General features: G+C 39.5%; 1 protein-coding gene across 3 annotated transcripts in view; it reads right to left on the bottom strand.

The window, feature by feature from the left end:
* Positions 1-3,953: 3,953 nt before the first annotated feature.
* Positions 3,954-23,627, bottom strand: part of LOC141131834 (cadherin-related family member 4-like) — a 259,551-nt gene continuing 239,877 nt past the window's right edge. For all 3 annotated transcript variants that reach the window (XM_073619568.1, XM_073619569.1, XM_073619570.1), the window contains 6 exons: positions 21,046-21,284; positions 12,633-12,763; positions 12,461-12,553; positions 11,420-11,489; positions 6,732-6,768; positions 3,954-4,182 (listed from right to left, as the gene is read on the bottom strand). In XM_073619568.1, coding sequence (XP_073475669.1) covers positions 4,127-4,182; positions 6,732-6,768; positions 11,420-11,489; positions 12,461-12,553; positions 12,633-12,763; positions 21,046-21,284 — 626 coding nt within the window. In that variant the 3' untranslated portion in view covers positions 3,954-4,126. The remainder of the gene's footprint in view (positions 4,183-6,731; positions 6,769-11,419; positions 11,490-12,460; positions 12,554-12,632; positions 12,764-21,045; positions 21,285-23,627) is intronic.

Raw genomic sequence — 23,627 nt, 5'->3', positions numbered from 1 at the left:
AGTTCATGCGGGTAGCTAAGATTTTTGTCATTATCTTCAGGTCTAAATTGATTAGTGAGATCGGGCGATAGTTTGCGCAATCCCCTGGATCCTTGTTTGGTTTAGGGATTATATGGATGAAAGCGCTATTTTCGTGTATTGGGAGCGGAGATCCTTTCCTTAGTTCATTAAAAAAAGCGCACAAATGTGGCATCAAAATCTCTGTATATTTGCGATGATAATGGCCCGAAAAACCATCTGGACCTGGAGCCTTGGAGGGGTTTAAATTTTTTATCGATGCAGCTACCTCCCCTACGGTAAACTCTGCATCCATTAATTCCATATGGTCTTGAGCTATCGTAGGCATCGTAATGTCACGAAGGAATTCCTCAGCTTTGGCCCTATGGAGGGGTGCAGGGGCATCGTATAGGTTAGAGTAGAAGGTAAAAAATTCTTGTAATATTAACTGTGGGTTCTGGGTAGTCTGGCCGTTTTGTAGTCGCAATTTAGGTAGGGCCGGTGTAAATGGTCTAGGAGTTAGTCTTCTAGCTAGGAGTTTATTGGGCTTGTCTCCCATTGTATAATACCTATGTCTGGACCATCTCATACTTTTTTCTGCTTTTGTGGTAAGACTTAAGTTAAGGGCTGTGCGAGCCGCGTCAATCTGATCTCTAAGATCAATATCCTGTCTAGTCTTTTGTTCACGTGTAAGACGTCGCAGTTCCTCAGTTTGTTGATTTATCATGTGTTCTGGGGTGGGCGTCTCTCCATATGTCTATCAAGTCATAACTGTGAAGTAGACGTGCAATTTCTCCGCTTTGTTTTGGAGAATGTTTTAGAACTGCCTTATTGGGGTTGGATTTATCTAATATTTGATCTAATGAGGTGTTGCTGTCTCCTCCCAGTACCACGTGACCTTCCACATGAGGCATAATGTTTGCTAACATTGAACTTAAAAACTGTTTTTGCCCTGTATTAGGAGCATAATATGAAAGAAATGTGACTACTTTATCATGTATTTTCCCCTTTGCCATAATAGATTCATATATTTTTATATATGAAGTAGTGAGCAAATTTGGTCTGTATCCTGTCCGCAGCCTCTGACCATCTCCTGTATCCAGTCCGCAGCCTCTAACCATCTCCTGTATCCCGTCTGTAGCCTCTGACCGTCTCCTGTATCAAAGAGTTCTATGAGGTAGATTATTACTCCAAAACTTTAGTACCCTTTGAGATTATGCCCACTTCCTAAGAAACATCTAAAAGGTAAGAAATATGAAAAAGAAATAGTCATGCTGTGTGAATGGGAACACATAAAAAACATGTAGTGGGACTTTCTCAAATTTGACTGCAAAAGTTGAAATACTCTTTAAGCTTACCAAACATAAATTCCACCAGTACCTACAGTTATATCATGCAGTAGGTGTGCAGGCCTGTCTCTGCACCCTTTGCTTGACAATGCCACACTTATTGCAAACATTTTGTATAAACTATAGGAAAAAGGGACCTGACCTCTCACATTTATGCCTCACTGATGTCTGGTCATCAGGGCTGCATTGTCTTGCTGTTTAGATCAGGTTGGGATAAAAATGCAGATAACCATGGGATACAGCTTTAATTCTAATTCCATCCCAAAAACTCACACAGACTTTTATCCTTCAAATAACTTCAAATAATTTACACTGGAAAATGTTACACCTATTGGCCCAAAATGTAGGCACGGACCAGGCAGTTTATCATTCAGATTACAGTCTAATCCCTGTAATCAGGTTATTTTTTATTATAGAAGATGCATGATAATGCCTCATTGCCAGGTAAATCCAACACATCAATGTGGGGGCTGCCTCCTCAAAATTTTTGAAATTATTGAATAGTTGGCTGGAATCATCTAATCTGGCCTCATCATATTTTCTATTACAATGGCTGCAAATACAACTCTTGTGATGGTCGAAACCAAGAATGTGGAGCCTCAAACAATGTTGGTAGGCTTTCAATTCTTTATTTGCATATCAGACAATATATTCTCCAGTTGGGAAAATATATGACACCCATGCACACAATATCATTGTTACATCACCTTACAGCAGAACTAATATATTTTTAAAATTACTCAGAGCCGATAATTTGTCAACTTTGTACAGCTTCTCCGCACTAATATATAGTATATATACTTATACATTTATAATCAATTTTTCCTATATATTGTAAAATGTTGGATCCAAGTGTCAATTTTATTAAATCAGTACTTTCTTTTGTTGGGTGATGGGATAAGGGGGAGGGAAAAGATTTTGAGTGTTTATAAGGCGTTTTGGGTTTTTACTTGTTTTCATAATTGTATGTAAAACAAAAAGCAAACAATCCAGTAATATTGGTACCCTGATTTTGGTTATAAGGAAATCACAAAATTTGAAACACACCACAACACAATCTCCATTCTATACAGTTTTACGTGAACCAATAGTTGGTAAAACTAGGATCAGTAGACAGCAGCTGTCATTTCTGCCTCCTGTCCAAGTCTGGAAAATATTCCTGAAGACATACAAACAGTCTCTCCTATCTGGAGGGCTAGGTTCAGTTTGGCATTTTTTGCCTGAGGTGTCAGAGGATCTTGTCACAAACTGACAACAATAAAATATTTACATGCATGCATTTCCTGGTTCTCTTCTTCCCACCCTTTACTTAATAAAAACCCCACCTCAGTGTTTTGTAAACTTGTTACTTGGCTTAGAAGGGCTAAAACGGTCTCTATCAAAACTTCCTCCTGTCCTGTATGGTGAAGCAGTACTCAGAAAAATCTAATGTTTACTGCAACCTGGCACCATGGACACTGCATAAAAGGAATAATGTAAATATTTAATAGGCATATGAGACATCAGGAAGGACTTCATGCACTAGGCAACATTTTTGATGTAAGCCTTAGTGCAAAGAATTATACAAAGGCTTTGTTTAATCCTAGTTTGTAAGTGCTGGTTTAGGAGCATTAAATTCAGAAAGCATTTACAAAGGACTAACTAAAGTTTCCCCATTTGGGCTCCTTAGAGTATAGCAACATTTCCAGCACATGCAATATGTACTACTATTGCAAAGTCTACTGTAAAGGAAATAACACTATTTAAATCATGAGAGTACAGATAATTCACGCAATGTACACATTATTAGGAACTTTGGGCTTCTAATGGACCTGCACATTGTAATGAATCTTATGTTAAAAGAGCAAGAAGTGTTCCTTAAGGTGTCTCTTGTCCATGATATCCATTTTATCCCTTCTGTGTAAAAACATTACATTTTTTGTTGTATTGTATGTTGTATTAGGTTTATATATGTATGTGTGCAACTATGAAATCACAGGCACCACCAAGCTCAACCAGACACAGGGTTTCTAGGGTTCTGGATGTACATCTATGTGCATGTAATTAATAAAATAAGACAGCACAGTGGCCCAGTGGTTAGCACACATGCTTTGCAGGGATCCTTGGTTTGAAATGGAGTGCCAGTTCACACCACAAAAACGTCCTCCACCTCTGCTCCAGATGCGTTTCCGGATGCGTTACAAATGATTTTTTTCTTTATTTTTTCACTGTACTGGGGCCCGGTGTGCTTTTGATGGGTTTCACCAGGTTCCAGTACAGTTCTGTGCAGGAAAAGTTCAGCATGTTCTACTTTTTTCTGGAACCTGAACGCACTGGAACTGCAAGCAGGTGGTGTGAACTAGCCCGGACGTTATCTGTATGGAGTTTGTCTGTGCTTGCATGGATTTTCCTTAGGCACTGCAGTTTCCTCCCTTACTGCAAAGACATGCTGGTAGGTTAATTGGATCTACAATTGGCCCTAGTATGTATAATTGTGAGATGGGGACCTTGGATTGTAAGTTATAAAAAAGAAGACCAATGACAGACACCATACTTTCACTGACAGATTTTGCCAGAAAAATTCCTTGCCTTTCTTTAACTAGGAATACATGGATGGGAATAGTCATATTTGCTCAATTTTTTATTTTTTTTTAAATACCTTAAAAACATTATTGCTATATTATTACTCTGCTAGTATTCATTAATTGCACTAAAATACAAAACAGAAAAATGAAAACAATAAGACATTAGGAATTAGGTTCAGGTTGAAGTTGCTGTACAGCATGAAGGATGTGTGGCTGCTAAACCCATTTGGTTTGCCCCGTGTAGCTGTTGAACAGAAAATGTTTTCCGGAAACTAGGAAAAATGAAAATCAAAGTCAAGTGCCAATGCCATTATAAACTATAATTACAGTATTATCATAACATAGTGGAGATTGTGATTTAATAAAAATATATTAGGTCACTGCTTTAACATTTTGTCTCCTAATTGGCTGCTTAATTTGCATTGTGTAGACCAGAATGTATTTCTGTATGTTTCACAATATACGGATGATTAGTGTTAACTTTTTTCCCACCTTGTCAATGTCTATCCAGGGACAGACTTTTACCAACAATCTCCCCTGTTGTGTCGATACGACCATTCTGGGAACTTACTGTATATAGTGACGCAGGTACCCTGTACTCCTTTATACATTGACTGTATGAGAACTAGTGTCAGCCTCTGTGATTTTGATATGCTGATTGTAAACCTAGATTATGAAACCAGCTTCACTGCACTACATATGTAAATTGCTTTAAAGTAAACATGTGAAAAACCTGGAATATTGAAACTAAGCATATAGTTAATGTCAGAACCATCAGCAGTAAAAGTAAAGCCTGGCTTTATCCCCTCTCACCATCCAAGTCTCTCTATCGGCCAGTAAGGATCCCTCTCACAAAACCATTGAGGGCACTTACTGTATAAGGTTAAAGGTGAAATCTACTGCTTATATTTCTATAACTTTAGCTGAAGAATTACGGAATACCTTTGGATAATGAAAATATGGATCTGCACATCTTAGGTTGGTATTCCGGGTTAGGTTAGGGTTAAAGTAAGGCTAGTATTAGGGTCAAGGGCTAGCAGTCTAGAATTATAGTTAGGGTTAGAGTTCAGATATAGTGAGGAAAGTGTCATGTTGTCTTTGTGTTAAGAGTTAACATTAAGTTTTAGGTTAAGGGATATGTTTAGGGTAGGTAAGAGCAAAGTTTGAGGATTAAGCCTTCAGCCAAATCTATATTTATTGTTGCCTGTGTCTGAGATTTTGTCTCATTTTCTGTAACAGGAAGTAATAGAAATCTTTAACATTTCCTAATGGTGACAAAAATGTGGAGCAAGGCAGAGTTAGAACAACAGGAAATGTTTTTATTGTTGTCTCTGCATTCCTGTCCCATTGATGACCACTTTTCACATTTCTTGGAAGGGTGTCACAGTAACAGGAAGTGAGGGGAATCCCCTTCACAGGCAGAAATAAAAGCAGGAGAGACATTTAAACTCTTAAGCCCCATACACACTATCAGATTTTCTGCTGATTTTTGTCTTCAGATTTACCAACACAATATAATATGAGGTAAAACCTTAGGAGTTCAATTTGTATGCAATCAGGCAGGCCCTTGCACTACATGGTTTTGGTAAATCTGAAGACAAAAAATTAGCAGAAAATCTGTTAGTGTGTATGGGGCTTTACATACTCCTTTTTACATACAAAACAAAAACAATTGTCTATAGTTAAGATATATGAGTTCATTTTAGGGGCCAGGTCAAGTATTAGAGTTTAATTTGGGGTAAGGTAAGTGTTAGAGCCCTTTCACACTGGGGCAGTGCGGGCACCGGCGGTAAAACGGCGGTATTTTTAGCGCCGCTTTACCATCATTTTAGCGGCGGTATTCGGCCACTAGTGGGGCGGTTTTACCCCCCTGCTAGCGACCGAGAAAGGGTTAAAACCACCACAAAGTGCTGCTGTAGCAGCGCTATGCCGGCAGTATAGCCACGCTGCCCCATTTATTTCAATGGGCAGGAGCTGTGAAGGAGCGGTATACACACCGCTCCAAAGATGCTGCTAGCAGGACTTTTTTTAGCATCCTGCCAGCGCACCACTCCAGTGTGAAAGCCCTCGGGGCCTTTTACATTGGAGTGTGAGGACCGGCTCTTTCAGGGTGCTTTGCAGGCGCTATTTTTAGCACTGTAGCGCCTGCAAAGTGCCCCAGTGTGAAAGGGGTTTTAGGTTCAGCCTGTGTTAAGGGTGACATTAATCTTAATCTAAAAGAAGACAATTACTGCAAAAACCTTGAGTAAAGTCTCAGTAAGAGTTAAAAACAATGGTAAGGGCAGACATAATCAGCAATTAGCACCACATCCCATACATTATGACAAATAGAAAGGAGAGGGGGGAAAAGGGTTGAAAACAACCCTGGGACTTTTAAGGTGCTTATATTTCAAGGTGGATAAAACAATGTGTATATCTCAATATCCACATCTAGTGATGGGCAGACAGTAGAGAAGATACCACTTGATTAAATACCACTCATTTGAGTGGTATTTAATCAAGTGGTATCTTCTCTACTGTCTGCCCATCACTAGATGTGGATATTGAGATATACACATTGTTTTAAGAAAAACCATGTTATGTAATTTATTTTAATTGTAACAAATAAAAATAATATTTTTTATGGATAAGTTGTACATGTTTTCCTACTCTATCCACCTTGAAATATAAGCACCTTAAAAGTCCCAGGGTTGATTTCAATGCTTTTCCCCCCTCTCCTTTCTATTCCTCAGTATGAGTTGTCAGTCAAAGCTGGGTAAATTATCCTCACTTAAATATGAAAAGCATAAATTTTAAGTTCAGCTGGTCATTTTTTACTTACCTGGGTCAACTGCACGACCATCAAAAAAATCTGGAGCCTACAGAAAGTAGGGTAAAAAGGTAGAAAGAAGTGTTATACTCATTTAATGTACTTAAAATATACATATTTCTAGATTGGAAGCTCTAACGAGCAGGGCCCTCTGATTCCTCTTGTATCAAATTGTATTGTAACTGTAATGGCGCTATATAAAACCTGTATAATAATAATAATAACATATAACTTTTTTTTTCTGGATATGCATGTTAAGAAAGGAAAAGATGATAATGAAAAGCTGTCACCCAGAAAACCAATAAGGCTTGACTTTTCAAAGGTGAAATACATGTTGACTGGGTTATTTCATTCTCTATAATGCTTTTGGCCTTAATAAATAAGTCTGTATATTTTACATGTATATGAGATAGCTATTTATCAGTCACTACTACTTTTTTTTAGGCTACTATATACAGACTTGATTAAAAAGACTTACCTTTTCCTTTACCCTTTCTTCTCCTTCCCCATGTATCCTTCATGTATCCTTCATTTCCCCTCCCTCTGCTCATATTCTTCTCCTCTCTCTTGAGTCTCACCCACTCCCTCTTGTTATGGTCATTACCTATAGCTCTATTGTTGAGAAATAAGCTATGAACATAGACCATCAAATGCATCTTTGCAGCCATTTTTTAGCATCCTGTCATATCTTCCTTCCTGAGCGATGTACTTATATATACATCCTTGGGAAGTGGTGGTGATAGCAAGATCACTTTTAGAGGTGGTTATCCCCCCCCCCCCCCTCCTGCCACCACCAGGCAGCTTTCCAGGGCTATCCTATGCCACCCGGAAACCCAGGACATTAGGTGCACTTTCTAGATTGGAAGGAAGGGGAGTTCTTTCCCCTCTTCTGTGGCGTCAGAAACAGGAAGCAACAAGGATTTTGTCACTTCCAATTTGTTCCAAGTCGTTGATTGGCTTGATTGGCTGCTTTATAGGGGAAGAGGAGAGATCTGGGTCTAATGGTGGTTGCACCACCTGTGTAACTCTAAACTGGTAACCTTTAAAAGCTTGAAAGCATCACGTATGGAGATTTTTAGGTACCGTAGTTTGTCCCTATTCTACAGGTGTACAACATTTTTTAAAGCAAAAATAAAGAATAGCTCCCAAACTTGTGCTCAATATCCAAAAGTGTCCCTAAACAATATGCAATTTTAAAGCATGACATGTTAGGTATCTATTTACTCAACGTAACATTATCTTTTATATTTTAAAAAAAAGTTGGTATTATATTTTATTTGTGTGCAAATATTGTGTGGCATAAAAAAAATGCAGCACCTACCACTTTGTTCTTCAGGGACTTTGCTTTCATAAAATATATATTGTTTGGGTGCTCCAAGTAGTAGCAAAAATTGTAGAGAAACTTCAGAATTGGCCTGGTTTTGAAGTGGTTATCAGTGCAAACCCCTGCTTTGAGATATAGACTGGCTATCCTTAATGCATAATTGTTATTGCCTTCCTTAGAGTAGAACAAAAGGCACTTTTTTTTTCATTTCATTTTGAATAGAGTAAGAGAAGGTTTTAACCTCTGTTGGTTTTTTTGCTATCTGGGTCCTAATGGAAAGATTTCCCTTCACTTCCTGCCCCATAGCCAAAACAAGAAGTGAAAGGAAATACCTCTAAAGTGAGAAAATCCCTGGTTGTCACCAGGATCACTAGAACTAGGGCCTATTGTAAGATTTCCCCTCTATTCCTGTTATGGAGACAACCCAAAATGTGGTATTTTCTTTTACTTTTACTCTTGGTGATAAGGGTAAACAGGATAAATAGAGAGGATGAATACCCCTAATTGGGGCAGAGACAGCAATGAAAACCTGAAAGGTGTTCTAATCCTTCTCCACGCAATGCAAAACTAAAAAGTGCCATTAGTTATACTTTAACTATGGTAATATTCACATCTCCGGCTTCAGTGTGTTTAGCAATTATGTGTGAATCTCTGTTTTTATTATTATTATTATGCAGGATTTATATAGTGTTAACAGTTTGCACAGTGTTTTACAATGTGATGGCAGACAGTACAGTTACAACACAATGATGCTCGTTAGAGCTTTCAATCTAAAAGGGAGGGTCAAGTGATACAAAAGATAATGACTGTGAAGCATAAGCTGATGGAGAAATTAAAAATATATTTGTTGGGTAGAGGTGGTATAGGCTTTTCTAAAGAGATTGGAGAGGCTCTGGGGAAGTCCTGGAGATGAGCATGGGAGAAAGTGATGAGGGAGCTAGAGAGCTGGAGGTCTTGGGAGGAGTAAAAAGAATGGTTTGGTTGGTATTTTGATACAAGGTTATTGATGCACTTGGGGGCAGACATGTGGATGGCTTTGTAGATTTTTGTTAGTATTTTGAATTTTATATGTTGGGGGAGTGGAAGTCAATGGAGGGATAGGCAGAGATCCGTAATAGACATTGAACAGTTGGTACGGTTTATGAGTTGTCTGGCAGCAGCATTCATGATGAACTGAGAGGGGAATAGCCTGTGTAAAGGTAAGTCAATGAGGAGGGAGTTGCAGTAGTCGAGGCAGAAGTTAACCAGGGAGGGAGTTAGAAACTTTGTGGTGTCATTGGTTAAGGAAGGGGCATGTTTTTTGGATATGTTGCAGAGGTTGAAATGGCAAAATTTGGACAAGGATTGGATGTAGGGCTGAAAGGAGAGCTAAGAGTCCTGAACTGATAGTTGTGTCAGCAATCTCGACAGAGAAGTCAGGGGAAGGGTCATGGGAGAGGAAATATTATGAACGTAGTTTTGGATAGATTGAGGAAGTCGTGTGGTGTTCATACTGATATGTCTGTTAGTAATTTAGTGACATGTGAAAATACTGATGTGGTAAGCAGAGGGGTAGAAAGATAGACTTGGGTTACGTTAGCATATAAATGGCATTGAAGCCATGGGAGGCTTTGAGCCGACCTAGGGAGGAGATGCTGATTGAGAATAAGAGTGTTCCAAGGACAGATGGGCTTGAGGTTGTTTTCACAACTGAGATTTTATCATCCACCACTTTAGCAAATATAAGTGTGTTCTCCTCACTTGGCAGCTTGAAATATGCTCAAAGCACACACATACCACCATAGTGCATTGTGGATTGAAATGATTATGAAGTCACAAATGTATACTATATTATATCATTCATGATACATTTCCTTGTTTTATTATTGATGTCATTTTGCTTTAATTAGCACTACGTATTGTCATGTACCTAGTAGATGAGCCCGATATGCAGAGGGAGGCCTCTCTTATGCACCTGACTCGAGGCCCCTGATAGAGTGAACAGGAGGCACGGGAGTACAAGGTAACATGAGTGCCTGGCAGGATCAACAACTGGAAGGTAGGTCTGGAGTTCCGGATGATGCAATAGCTGCAGGTCAGCAGACTGGCGACAGCAGACTGGAGACAGCAGAGTTAGCTGAAGACTGGAACAGGCTTGTATCAGGAAGACACTCACAGGATACAGAGAGGAGGTTCCAGGGACTGGAACACATGAAGGTCAGGCAGGCCGGGTCATACACAGACAGACATACTGGAACAGATGCAGGAGACAGGAGCAGAGTAACTGGACAAGCCGGGTTGGTAACAGGCAGGCACGGATGGACCAGAGGATAAGGCAGGTGCAAGGTCGTGGACAGGCCGGGGTCAGATGCAGGCGGATAGCAGAGGTAGTCACAGGGCAAGCCAGGTAATCACAGGAACAGATCAGATAAGCAGGTAACTCACAGAGAATGCTGTAGATCAGACAGCAGAGCTTCAGTGGAACAGCTGAGTTTAAATAGCCCGCCTGGTGCCGGGGATCGCGCACACTCCTGTGCGGGCACATGCACATGTGCGCTCCTGCATGCGCTTAGGCACCCACAATTGTGCACCAGCTTGTGTAGAACTACTGCTCCCAAGAAGCCTTTCCTGACATTGCCCCCCCAAGGGGCAGCCTCCAGATGCCCAATCGGGCCAGTTTCTCAGGGTGGGACCTCTTGAAAGATTGGATCAATCTCTTGGCGTGGATATTACCTTCAGGCTCCCACAAATTCTCTTCTGGTCCATACCCCTTCCATTTGATAAGAAATTGAACTTGTTGCTTCCACTTCAGCTTCAGTGTAACATCTGAGTTTAAATAGCCCACCTGACGCCAGGGATCGCGCGCTCGCACGTAGGCACCCACAATTGTGCACCAGCTTATGTGGAACTACTGCTCCCAGCAAGCCCTCCTGACACGTATATTGGGTTATTAGTTAGAGTTGTAAGTGACATAGAAGTTGTGGTGAGATGAACACACAATGAACAAACAATGAAAAGTATAGTGCCAGAGACCAAGGGAGTGAAGTTTTTTGAGGAGGGGTGGTCAGCTGTGTCAAAGGCAGCAGAGAGGTCCAAGAATAAGAGTGTAGAATAGTGACCATTGGTTTTAACCATGAGTATATTGTTAATTCATTTTAGAATAGCAGTTTCTTTTGCGTGTTGTGGGCAAAATCCAGACTGAAGGGGATCAAGAAGGTTATTTTCAGTGAGGTGGTAGCTCAGGCAGTTATAGACTAGGCGTTAAAGGAGTTTGGAGGTAAAAGGGAGCATCCCAGTTATCCCTATGTACATGATTTGTGATTGGCTACTATGTGGCCTTTGGAACCAATCTGTCAACTTCTTATCATTAAGAGTTTTTAAAAAAAGGAAGACTTACAAATTGGTGTCCCGGCAAAAGGTTAGGATTTTCATTTGTCTGATTATTTTTGTTAGCTGGATTCTTTTTTCTGGAGGTAGTAAACAAAATGTTAATTGTGATTGTTCATTGTACACATTATTTCAAATAAAACATAGACATTGTGCTACAGTTTACAAAACGTCAAGGACCAAGATACAGTATTTCCACATTTATATACTTTTATATTAATGAACATTTACTAAGCATTTAATGTATGCAGAGTTAAATAAATAAAATTGTCAAAAAATCTGGTGAATTCAGCAAAATTTTGATTTGCAATAATATGCAATATAATTTGTAGATTTGTCTGATCTGTCCTGAATTAATAGTTCATACATGCACATGTTATGGTGAATTGGAAAATCTAAATTCTCCAAATGAAAAAGAAATGCAGAATTTGAGAGAAATCAGTTTGAATATTCAGTTTGCGTTATAAACACAAGGTAGCCATGATACAATCCCTTGTCCAGCTTACACCACAGCAATGGAATTATGACATATAACAAACACCTTCCCGTATGCAGGTTAAAGCCAAAATGTGTTATGTTAGCTTGGGAGGGAGTAATTAGAGCCTCATTGAGATTGTTATTGGTTATTTGTGAGATTCCACCCAACTTCCTGTCAGGACATGAAGTGATGGAAAATATATTTAATGGACAGATAAACATTTTTAGTAGATGGTGTCGTGGTGAAAACTGCACCCTCATTTTTTGTATGAGTGTAACAGGGACAGGAAGTGAGGTAAAATTTCCCCAATGGCATCACAGAAATAAAAGCCAGAACAAAGTTTTGTTTTTTTTCAAAACTAAAAAAAATGGTTAGAGTTAGGTTTTAAATTGAGACATTTTTAGTAGCTACATTTGTGCAATTTATAATAATACTTAATTTTGCCAATATGTTATATGAACATAAAGGCCTTTTAAATTAGGGCTGCCAGCAGTGTACAAAGTTTTAGAACCCATAACAAATATTTAACTTTAGTTATTTGATTTGGTGTATGTAAATAGAAGCATTGGATACCTTTCAGCTTTATTTGTCTTGTCAGGAAAACTGGGAGAATTGGATTTTTGATATCCTCGACATAAAGGAAATAATTTTGCATATTTTGGAACACTACGAAGAAAAAGGAAACATGATCAATATTTGATTTAGAGAGGATATTGTTGTAAAAATATAATATTAATAATCTTACTCTTTTAGAAGACCCCAAGCACACGCATACAGGCACAAGAGAAACAAAGCTGCAGTAACTGTAAGAGCAGCGGTAAACCAGTTGTCAGGATGCCAGAAATATGAAGATCGGACAAGCACAGCTGTTGTAACCTGTTAATTATATAAAGTATAGTAATGGGTATTTATAACAGTAATATATAAATGTTAGTCTTATAACAACATAATAGTTACAGAAACAAAGATGCAAGCATAGCCAAGTTTTATGACATACTGGTTTTGATTAGTTACATTGTGCTGGAATGAACACAAGATGTCACTATTGCAGCATAAAATTGAAACAAAAAGGAAAAATAGACAAACATTTTACTCTTTTTAAGGCAAGTATATAGATGACACAACAAAGAAAAAGAATATTTAAAAAAAAAATTGGCAAATATGTTCCTTTTTAATACATAAATAAATAAAACATTGGACTGAGCCATTCTCCTCGTTCTGTTAACCTTATTTTATTTTTATTTATTTTTTACACAAATGCGAATGACAAGCTAATAGAAAGTCCAAGTTTTCTCTTTTTCACTACGGAAATGTGCTTTTATCGCTTTGACGATTTTAACCTGGCTTCCTGTCTCAATGACATTGAGGTTTTCATAGACATCAAGAAAGTTCTATCCAAAAGAAAATAAACAATTTGGACTGAGTGTCTTTTAGCATCAGTGATTTAGTATAGCTGCACAAAGACATTGCAAAATACCTGTCCTCTTAAACCTGAATCTCCTGACACAGGATTGCCAGATTTTAATGAATTCCACTGGTAACCTTAAACAGTGTTTCTCTGGTTCAGACAGAAGAATGAGAGTGTGTAAGTCCTCTAATCAATATAAAATCATTTGAAATTCTCCTTGCTAACATACTTTACTGCACAGTTAGTTTTAGTAAATGTCAAGGATCACAAAACAGGAGTATAATTCTGGGCCCAAAAATCTATATTTATTCACAAACACTCAGCTCATAATAATAAAACACATTTCTCATCTGTGTAAGCCTCAGGATTAAAAGTTTTTCCTCTGTGAGTGGGGTCTCTAAACACTGGAGGGGTGTCAGTGCTGGGGGGGGGGTCTGTACTGAGGGGTCTGTGCTGGGGGTCCTATGCTAAGAGGTCTGTGCAGGGGAGGGTCTGTACTGAGAAAATTGTGCTGAGAGAGTCTGTATTGAAGGAGTGGACTGGGAGGGAGGATTTAGGGATGTTAGGGGAGTTCTGTACTATGGTAGATATGGGCTTGAGGCTGGTTTGTACTGGAAAGAGGGTATAGTTTTCTGGTTGTATTCTGTATTACAGGTTCTCTCTGTCAGGAGCAGCACGAGAAACCCCCAGGTAGGCAAGTTACCACTGAACACCAATGGCAGGGGGGGGGCTCTTTTATTATCCCAGTGACATCTGTGCCTCAAAGTAGGGCACTAACACCAATGTTCAGGGGGTTCAGGAGGTGGGGCCTTATATTATTCTTACTGACACCAATTCCCAAGGGTTCATTAATAATTCTTATTGAGATCGATGTCCCATTGATTACTCCAACTGACCACCAACATAGGTACATTTTTTACTCCTGCTGACCATTGATGACAAAACATAATTTAGTTCTATTGACCACTGATATAGAAGTTTTTTTTAACTCTACTGATTATTGAAGCAGGAACATTTCTTACTCCATCTGACCACTCATGTAAGGACATTGCAGCTTTAGAAAGCTACCAAAATTAATTTAATTTTGTTTTTGACCTAATGTATTTTATAAAAAAAAATGTGATTTTTTTTTCCCCCAAAATCTCCAGACTTTGCTAATTAAACTCTCATTTTTTTTAAACCCTTGTCATATGTCACATATGGTTGTAGCCACATGTGATTGTGGCTGAGAAGACTTGGTGACCTTTCACATTCAGACATAAGGATGTACCAAAGTCTCTGTTATCTCCAGAATTACACCTGCTGAAACAGGCAGACCAGCATGACTCCAGCTAATAGGTTTAAAATCCCCAATATCAGGACAACAGTAGATGAATAGACATAAACACCAGACTTTATTTATTGGTTTCTATGAAGATTTTGATTCTACTGATTTTTTTCTTTTTGTATATCTTACCTTGAAAGGACAACCCAGACTCATCATAACCCAGAGACACAGTGAGTAGTGGAAACATCCACACCTACCATCCCACAGCCAACTGTCCCACTAGCTGTGTCTCTCCAAGAGCCCTTTGGCCCAGACAAAGCCCAGACGGAGCGGTACTTACACAGCCGGCCGGCTGACCCATAGGAAAGACCGCGGCTTTGGCCTACACACGGAGGCCGGCGGCCATCTTGGGACTCCAAGATACACCCAGCTGCTTCTGTCCTTCTAAGCTGTACTCACTCATCATAACCCATCTCTTTATACTTCCTTATCAATATCCACCACTGGGAATACTATGCCCTGTAACCGTTACCTAACAAATCACCCTTACAACTGTTCCATGTAAAACGCACACGCAGCTTGCAAAAATGGAAGACGTCTGAATTTTAAGCTTTAACCTCCGCCTACAGATCCGAACCTCCCGCTCCGCAATGCTATTATTTTCAAGACCCGGGAGACGCACTAACCTTTCAAGGAACCCCATAGTTACCTCTCAATCAATGCATGGGTAAAATCGGAGACCAACGCACCGTATACTCAAAACAAGCCTCACAGGCCGCACTTCGGCAAACCCACTCAATGGAGAAATACCTACGGAGGCCTCACTCCCCAGCCTCAACTACCCCGGAGACAGCTATGAACCAAACGGACAATTTCCCATTAGTTGACCCCTCTCTGTTTATGGAAGACTCTTCACAACGTCCATAGCCACCTGTTTCCCCCGCAACATCACTACCCGTAACAGTGGACATTTTAGATACTAAGTTACAGGCTCTGCTTCACAGCATCACCCATAACATCACCAAAGAAGTAAATAAGCTAGCCCACGAGCTTAGGGGTGAAATAGATCAACTTGATGAACGTACGGATCATCTGGAAACCAAATTCGACGACATGGTTCAATATGTCCATGTCCTAGAAGAGGAAAACGCAGGCCTGAAAAATGCAGTCTCGCAATTACAAACACAGCAAGAAGACCTCGAAAATCGAGAACGCCGTCAGAACCTACACATCCGTGGAGTCCCGGAATCCATCCCAGATAAAGAAATTCGATCCTATCTCCTTGCTCTATTTGTCATGTTGGTACCTCATATGCCTGACATAGAATGGCGCCTGGATAGAGCACACAGATCACTGGCTCCTAAACCTCCTCAGGGTGCTAATCCCAGGGACATAATCGCTCGTTTCCACTTTTATGAGAGCAAGGAGGCCTTGACCATTGCTACTCGAAACAGATCGAGGGTCGAATTCAAAGGCGCAAAACTACAAATTTTCAATGATCTATCGTCCATCACTTTGGCTAAACGCCGCGCTCTACGCCCAGTTACCTCCCATTTGCAACAATACCAAGTCCCTTATCGTTGGGGTTTCCCGTTCCGATTATCAGTCAAAGCGCCAGAAGTCAAAGAAGACACCAGTTACACCTCAAAGAGCGGCTCCATTTAAAGGACCTACTTGAAAATGTCCTGTGACATGCCCCTGTGATCCCTGCTTACACATAGGTCATATCTTTTTTTTTGACCTATGTGTCCTGAGACTCTGGGCTCAGAGTCGAACTTTCATATCTGAAGTGCCTTGCATGTTTACTTGCTTACTTGTTTGTTATAACCCAGCACATAACCCCCATGTTGGGTGGTTCCATGTTTTTCTTTTTCTTTTAAATGTTCGGATTGGGCGGAGGCCAACAAGTCTGATTTTGTAGGCTGACACACCCCCTGTTAACATGGTCTTGACTTGAGACCATGATTTCCTGAGGCTCTCACGTGCCTCAGGCCTAATACCTAACTGGTATATGTTTTTTTTCTTTTCTTTTTACTAGAGACCCTTTTTGGTCCTAACCTGGATCTCCTCTTTTTTTACCATTATTTTTATTACTCTTTTTGTTTTCTTTTTCTACTTCCCAACCCCTTGTTTCGATTGATTTTTTCATACATATGGGTTTTCTTTTCAGGCCCATGTTCAAAATACAGTTATGTTTTAAAAATTATACAATACTGTCATATGATTTCTTATGATACATCTATTATTATGTTTTATACATCATGGTACACGTTCCTTCTCTACCCTCTAAATTTAATATATGCTTTACTCATATACCTGAGCTATGGCTGTAAGTATACTGTCATGTAATGTTAAAGGTCTAGGTTCCATCCACAAACGTTGGCTGGCGTTGAAGGAGTTTAAGGCATCCAGAGCAGAAGTGATCATGGTTCAGGAGACACATTTTAAAGCGGAGGGATCTTTTAAATTTGCCTCCAAACATTTTCCTACCGCTTATATAGCATCAGATCCTTCTGGAAAGGCTGGAGTAGCCATATTACTGAAACGTAATTCTAATACCCGTGTCAAATCGACATACTTAGATCCTCAAGGCCGCTTTGTTCTCCTGAACTGTGATCATGAAAATGTTTAATTTACCCTTGCCAATGTGTATGCACCCAACACAGGACAGATTGGTTTTCTTGAAATGTTTTTTGAAAAATTGCAATCCTTTTCTCAACCATTCATGGTCATCGGGGGGGATTTCAATTTATGCATGTCTCCAACTAAAGATAGACTTGCCCTTTTTACAAACACCCCACCTCCCCAGGTTCAAAAGTTGGCTACATCCTTTAGAAAACTTATCAGAGCTCACAACCTCTTTGATACTTGGAGGGTAAAACATCCTACAGCCAAACAATTTACATTCTATTCACCCCCACACAAGCTATATACAAGACTAGACCACTTCTTTGTCTCAGCACCCTTACTGTCATATGTAGTCCATTCAGAAATAAATACAATCACATGGTCGGACCATGCCCCCATAGCCCTTGACCTTCTCCTAACCAAACCTACATCTAGGTCGTGCCACTGGCGTCTTAATGAGACCCTTCTTAAAATACCTGATATTCATATTCATCTCCAGAAAAAACTGACAGAATTTTTTGAACTTAACGAAGGTTCGGTTTCTGAGGCGTCCACCCTATGGGAGGCTCATAAGGCCTTTTTCAGGGGAGAGTGCATCTCCTCAAGCTCCCGTCTTAAAAAAGACCGAGCTCTCCAAAGGTCATCGCTTTTACATGATTTATCCAAAGCGGAGGAATCCCTTGTCAGCTTCCCTACGGTGGAACGCCTTAGATCAGTGGTATCGCTACGTAACCGCATTAAATCTCTTGATTTGAATACATTTGCTAAATCCTTGCTTTGGTCCAAACAAAAGTTTTACAAATTTGCTAATAGGCCCCATAGAATGCTAGTCAATAAATTAAAGCCTAGACCCGCAGCCTCAATCCCTGATTTACTATTACAACCCAATGGTGAACCTACCTATTGCCCCCAACACATCTCCAAGGTCTTTGGTGATTATTACCAAAAACTCTATAACTGCTTAGCAACAGACCAAAATTTTGCATTCACTCAAGAAAAGTTTGATGACTTTATTAAAACTCTAAATCTCCCTACACTCTCTCCTGAGAAACGCTCAGGGCTCAATGCTCCCATCTCTGCTGCAGAAATTACAGCGGTTATTAACCAGCTTCCGACCCACAAGTCTCCAGGGCCCGACGGACTCCCTTACTCATACTTTAAAAGCTTCCTACCAGTTTTAATACCCCATATGATAAGTTTATTTACCTCTCTGATGTCAGGGAAAGTTCCGCACTCCCAATTTCTTCATGCCTTTATTACGGTTATTCCGAAACTGGATAAAGACTTATCACTACCAGACAACTATCGCCCCATTGCCCTCCTGAACTCTGATTATAAGATTTTCACAAAAATTTTAGCTAACAGACTGTCCCTACTTCTCCCCTCACTCATACATAAGGACCAGGTCGGTTTTGTTCCCACTAGACACGCAGGAGACAACACTAGAAGAACTATCGATCTTATTGATCTACTGACTAAAACTAAGAAACCTGCGATAGTCCTCAGTTTAGATGCTCAGAAGGCATTTGATCGCCTAAACTGGTCTTTTATGTTTGCCATTTTGACTAGATATGGAATTTCAGGTCCCTTTATACACGCTTTAAAAGCGCTTTACTCCACGCCCACTTCCCAGGTACAGTTGTCTTCCCATGTCTCCCCGCTATTCTCCCTAAGTAATGGTACCCGTCAGGGATGTCCTCTAATCCCCTTACTTTTCATTTTAAGTTTGGAACCTCTGGCCGAAGCTATTCGTTCCCACCCTGACATAGGGGGAGTGGCGCTGAGACATCAGGAATATAAACTGTCCCTATTCGCTGATATTATTCTACTAACATTGACCCATCCCCATATATCACTCCCCTCTCTACATGCAATTCTACATCAATTTGGCAGCATTTCAGGTTTTAAAATAAATCCAACCAAAACTGAAGCCCTTCCTATTAATCTTTCCACAGATATGCTCTCAACTTTACAGGAAAATTTCAAATATCGTTGGTGCACCCATTCCTTGAAATATCTTGGGGTCTATCTGACTTCCTCTTATTCCACTCTTTTTCAGGCCAACTTTCCTCCTATGTTTATAGAAATCAACAAATTATTAAAGTCATGGACAAATTTCCCCTTATCCCTTCTTGAAAGGATAAATGTCCTCAAAATGTCGGTGCTCCCTAAGCTCCTCTATCTCTTTGAGACCCTTCCAGTCAAGGTTCCAATGTCCCAATTAAAGCTAATCCAACAAAATTTCCTAAATTTTATTTGGAATCATAAATCTCATAGGATAGCTAGCTCGGTACTTTTTGCACCCCAAGCCGGTGGAGGTTTGGGGGCACCCGACATAATCAAATATTATTATGCCTCCCATCTAAGAACAATAACCTCATGGACATCTAGATATGCCCCTAACAGATGGTCCGAGATAGAAATGGGCATCACGGTACCCGCACATCCATGCTACATGTTATGGCCATCCTCGGATAAATTCATCTCTCAGATACGTAAAATCAGCTATTTACCCTCTCAATATGGAAAAGCTGCTCCGGTAAATATAAGCTTTCATCCCCATGCTCTCCTTTAACAAATATTACCTTTAATCCGGAAATCCCTGATAGCCTCTCTTATGATGCCATGTTGCCATGGACGAAAGCCGGTATTTTCCAACTACGCCACCTGGTTAACCCAGTGACCCGTAAACTCCTCACTTTTACTGACCTACAATATAAATATAAAATTCCAAAAAACCTCTTTTACTCCTTTCTACAAATCCAACATTTTCTCTCCACCAAAATACCACAACTGACCCTAACTATCCCTACTGAATTTGAAATGGTGTGCTCCAGAGGCCCTCATGATTCTCATCTAATATCCACTATTTACAAAATACTGCATGCTGCCTCTCCTATCACAGAACAGACTCACACATATATGTGCAAATGGTCCCATATTTTAAACAGACCTATCCAATTAAGTGAATGGAAGAATATCTGGGAAAGTGCATCTAAGACATCTAGATGTGTGGCTCAGAAAGAAACAACCTATAAAATACTGATGTTCTGGTATAGAACCCCGGAGTTTCTTTTAAGACAGAAACTGACTACATCCGGACAATGCTGGAGATGTGGCTCATCTCTGGGCACCCATTTCCATATACTGTATTTTGGGAATGTCCCTTGATAATGCCATACTGGTCACAGATCCATGCCCTATTGGAAAAAATTCTAAAATTCCCTATACCCCACCAACCTATACATCTCTTGCTAGGCTTGCCCCTCCCTAAGATGCCAAAAACGCTTAGGAAACTGATGGCTTTCATCTTACTAGCGGCTAAACGGGTTATACCCCAATGTTGGTTAGCCAACACCCCCCCCTACTTTTGCACAATTTTTGTCAGTTATTACAGATATTCGCAGGATGGAACGTATCACAGCCATAATTGATGACTCCCTTCCCAGATTTGAGGCTATATGGGGACACTGGGACTCCTCTGAATACAACATAGAGAACCCCCAGGTAGTCCAGAGTTAATGAGGTATAAAGACAGATTCCTATATTGAATGAGTGCAGCAGGGCCACTGACCATGCCATTGCTTTATTTCACTAACTGACCCTCTTATTTCTACCATGATGTGTATGTATTGTCTGAAAATCATTTGACACTTAATGTTATTTCTTCTTGATATATAATAAGCTACAAAAAATGTTTTACCTCATTGAAAATATGCTGCTATCAATGTCTTTTCTATGAGAATGAATACTCTGTTTCTGTATACTTGAATATACTTAATAAATAAACAATTTAAAAAAAAAAAGAAAGGACAACCCAAGTTAAAAAATAGAGAAAAAATAGTAGATTCCTACCTGTGCTGTTGTAGCTTTCTGTGTGGTAGTTGGAATTGTAGTTGTCCAGGGCACCACATGTATTATTACAGTTGCTGTGGTAGATAACTGTAGTGCTTTATTTCCACCTAGCTCATCAGTCACTTTAATCAGCAATTGAAACAATGTTGGATCCTCAGTGCCTTCAAAAACATTATATTGAAAGTTCTGCATGCTCATTATAGAATCCCTCTGAAGAAAAAATCGGTTGGCTTTATTTTCTGAGAGAGAAAACAACAATTCTGAAGTTAAAGGTGTCTTATTGTATTTTAGCATGTATGCATGGTAAGTAATATGTAAGTCTACATTTACAGGTATTTGTTACTTCTCACATAGACCATAGTAGTCCTCTCCCTGGCAATGACGTCATTTGTTTTCCTTTTCAGAAGGCCTGCACCATTTGGGCCAAGGCATTATCCAGGAAAAAACATATATGAATGGCGCTCGGAATTACTGATAAACCACAAGAAACAGGCAAAAAAAAAAAAAAAAAAAAAAAGCTCTAGAAAATTCTAAAATTGAGTATAAAACAATAAGTCTGTAAATGAGTCCATAATTAAAACCAATAAAAGCTGGCGATGGGTGATTTGCTGGTGGGGAAGATAGTGGTAACACAGTCAGCAAAGGGCAGCTCTTCTTTGGAGTGAAGCCAGCTCGGAGTCACCCATAAAAAAAGAGAGAGAGAGGAGCGCCTCTAAGTAAAACTGCTTTATTCAATGTAATAACAGAAATAATAGCCACTTACATATAAGCAAGGAACAAAGCTCTCTGTGAGTCGATAACTGATGACAGGCTGCGGATGGAACACAGGCTGGGGAGGTGTCGCTGATCCGTGGCTGCAAACGAGGACAGAGAACCGGGACAGGAACCGCCACTCATGCAGGGAAGGAGAGGACAGCTTGTAGGGCCAGCCTGTGACGTCAGCCGGGTGGAGGAGACACAACGCGTTTCAGAGCATGCGCAACGGCCGTGGGGCGCATGCGCGCTCCTTTCTCAAGTGTAGTGATAGGGAATAGACAGGGAAGCTTATATGTGTGTGCGCCGGCTGCAAAACAAACAAGCAAGCAGTTGGCCGAGAAAAGAGAGCTCTATGTAGGGAGTTTAAAATAGAATAAAAAAATAATAATAATAAATTATTGATGGGAATCCACTGACCTACCCCTAAATAAAATTAAAAGAAATAGGGTTAACAATAATGTAAGGAAAAATCTGAATCATAATAATAGAGAATGATAAATAATAATAAAAAGGTGATAATAATGAATATAATAAGAATAATAGAAAAATTATAATAAAAATAATAATATAAATAAAAATAAAATATAATTCTAAAATACAAAATGTAATAATAATTAATGAATAATACAAAAAATATCGGAGATAAAAAATGAAAAATGAGGAAATTTGGCAAAAAAACAAACCTACAGCAAGCACCAAGGTGCACAACGTGAGTTATGAAAATTGTAAGAGGGCCCCCACCCTTAAAAATAAAATAGCTCCCAGTAAGCTAAGACCTGTAAAGAAAGATCATCCTCTTTGCCTCATTCCACTTAAAGGGATGTATAGGTGCAACATATCTCGTTGCAAGACCTGTCATTTTGTCAATCATGGACAAAAGAGCTTTACCCACAAGGGGTAAAGCCTGTCATCAGTGAGCTGTGTTCCTTGCCTATATGTAAGTAGCTATTATTTCTGTTATTACATTGAATAAAGCAGTTTTACTTAGAGGCGCTCCTCTCTCTCTCTCTCTATTTTTTAAGGCATTATCCAGAGTCAGCATCTACTTCCAGGACTAAGTTGCTGGCTTAGAAATGGCACAATCATGTAAATCCTAAAGCCTGTACAATCTTGGCTGAGATCACAAATATATGCCACAACCTTTTACATTGTGATTTGCTACAGTGTTACAATCTGATCACCAGAGGAGATGAGACTGAAATTGAGACTCCTTCCTCAGTCTTGGTAAAGCAGCTTGAATGGGCCTAAAGCATTGCTATATAATAATTAAAGGTAGACTTTTTCTAAAAATGTACATTGCGACATCTCTTGAATTTATTCATGCAGGTTTGGAGAAGATACTGAAAAGTCCACATTTAAATAATCCAGTTAGGTAGCAGTTCTTGAGTTTTGCTCAAACCAATTGATATATGCTTATTGTGATTTTTGTTACCAAAAATATGTAGAAGAATACATATTGGCCTAAACTGATGAAGACATTTTTTTTAATTTAAAAAACATTTTTTGGATATTTATTATAGCAAAAAGTAAAAAAATATTGTTTTTTTCAAAATTGTCGGTCTTTTTTGTTTATAGTGCAAAAAATAAAAACAGCAGAGGTGATCAAATACCACCAAAAGAAAGCTCTATTTGTGGGAAAAACAATGGCAATTTTGTTTGGTTACAGCGTCACAACTGTGCAATTGTCAGTTAAAGCAACGCAGCGCCGTATCTCAAAAAAATGGCCTGGTCATTAAGGTAGTAAATCTTCCGAGGCTGAAGTGGTTAATGTACATGCAAAAGTGCCTGTTAATTACTTTACTACATCATGGAGAGTGTGTTATATT

Source organism: Aquarana catesbeiana, linkage group LG03 (genome assembly GCF_042186555.1).
Source record: "Aquarana catesbeiana isolate 2022-GZ linkage group LG03, ASM4218655v1, whole genome shotgun sequence".
Lineage (NCBI taxonomy): Eukaryota > Metazoa > Chordata > Amphibia > Anura > Ranidae > Aquarana > Aquarana catesbeiana.
Note: the sequence above shows the minus strand (reverse complement) of the source record. Positions and strands in the feature narration are given on the sequence as shown.